Here is a 1,243-nt window from a genome sequence, read left to right as displayed (position 1 = left end):
TAGTGCCTGCCCCAGCCCCACTCCTTTATCATAGGGGGGTGTTGATCTGCCCCCCCAGCACCCCTTTGCTTCCCCCTCCTCTTCCATCACAACAGACTTATCAGCTGTACACAGCTCTCCAAGCTGCTGGGCTGTGCTCCTAGCTGCCTGCATGCTGCACTGCAGGTGTGCACATGCACGACCATTTCAGGCCAATTTCCAATACAGTCAGTTTTCTTGAAATCAGTGCCAATGCACTACCAGACCAACATGTAGGTGCACCTCTGCTTTCACCTTAGAGATTCCCCAGAAGCATCTTGGGGTTAAAACTGTGACAATGGTAAATGGATTAGGAGAAACGGGAGGATGTAGATAGGGGAGACAAGTATGGTTCTTATGGTAAGTGTATTTCTCTCTCCTTTGTCTGTCTTGCACAGGGGAAGGACCCTGGGGAGCCAGAATCCAAGAAAAGCAAAGGTTCTCTGGCTGGAGCAGAGGAGACCTGCAGCATAGATGAGACCTTGGACCTACATGAAGCCTCTGAGGAGGTAATTGCCTTTCCCCACTACTTGAGTGGAGCAGGTTCACATGAGCTCCTTACAGATGTTAAGAAAAAAAAATTCTTTACCTGAAGAAGCAGCGCATTAATTCAACTCAGCTCCACAGTGTCTGTTTAGACTGGAGCTTTTTGGCAATCGGCCTTAGATAAAAATGCCAAAAAAGCCCCACTAAAGTGCCTGATCTATACAGATGAGCCAAGTCCAACTAACATGATGCCTCTTCTGGGCATGCATTAGGCTCAGTGTGGGAGTGCACCAAGTTTAAAGTAAAGTAGCCCTTTCTCCCTGCCCCCCCCCTTTTTTTTAAACGTCTGTAACCACAGTGTTTTGTATCTCCCTTGCCTGTACAGCACAGCTTGCATAGCTGACCTGGCAGCTGTCCAGGCTGCTTGTTTCACAGTGCCAACCCTGCCCTGATGATACAGTTTCTAACACTGTGTGAGGGAAGGCTTTTCTTCCTCAAGCACAGTCTCTTCAGTTTTTTCCAATTACCCACAGAATGAGACCCCAGAGAGACCCTGCAGGTGTTTGCTGATGACCCCTGCCAAGGAGTGCCTCATGGGTGGCCAGTGATGGGTGTCTAGAAAGGCTTGTGGTGCCAATGGAATGTTGACCTGAAAGGCAAAGACCATAGTTTCATAGTTTCTAGGGTCGGAAGGGACCTGAGCAGATCATCTAGTCTGACCCCCTGCCATGGCAGGAAA

At 49.2% G+C, this 1,243-nt stretch overlaps 1 protein-coding gene across 2 annotated transcripts in view; it reads left to right on the top strand.

The window, feature by feature from the left end:
* WDR3 (WD repeat domain 3) overlaps positions 1-1,243 on the top strand; it is a 30,829-nt gene that overhangs the window by 5,909 nt on the left and 23,677 nt on the right. For both annotated transcript variants that reach the window (XM_019548670.1, XM_019548669.1), the window contains exon 6: positions 417-527. In XM_019548670.1, coding sequence (XP_019404215.1) covers positions 417-527 — 111 coding nt within the window. The remainder of the gene's footprint in view (positions 1-416; positions 528-1,243) is intronic.

The sequence above is a fragment of the Crocodylus porosus genome, unplaced genomic scaffold (assembly GCF_001723895.1).
Source record: "Crocodylus porosus isolate Cpor-Errol unplaced genomic scaffold, CroPor_comp1, whole genome shotgun sequence".
NCBI classification, from domain to species: domain Eukaryota; kingdom Metazoa; phylum Chordata; order Crocodylia; family Crocodylidae; genus Crocodylus; species Crocodylus porosus.
The sequence above is the reverse complement of the archived record's forward strand: the minus strand, read 5'-3'. Positions and strand labels throughout refer to the sequence as shown.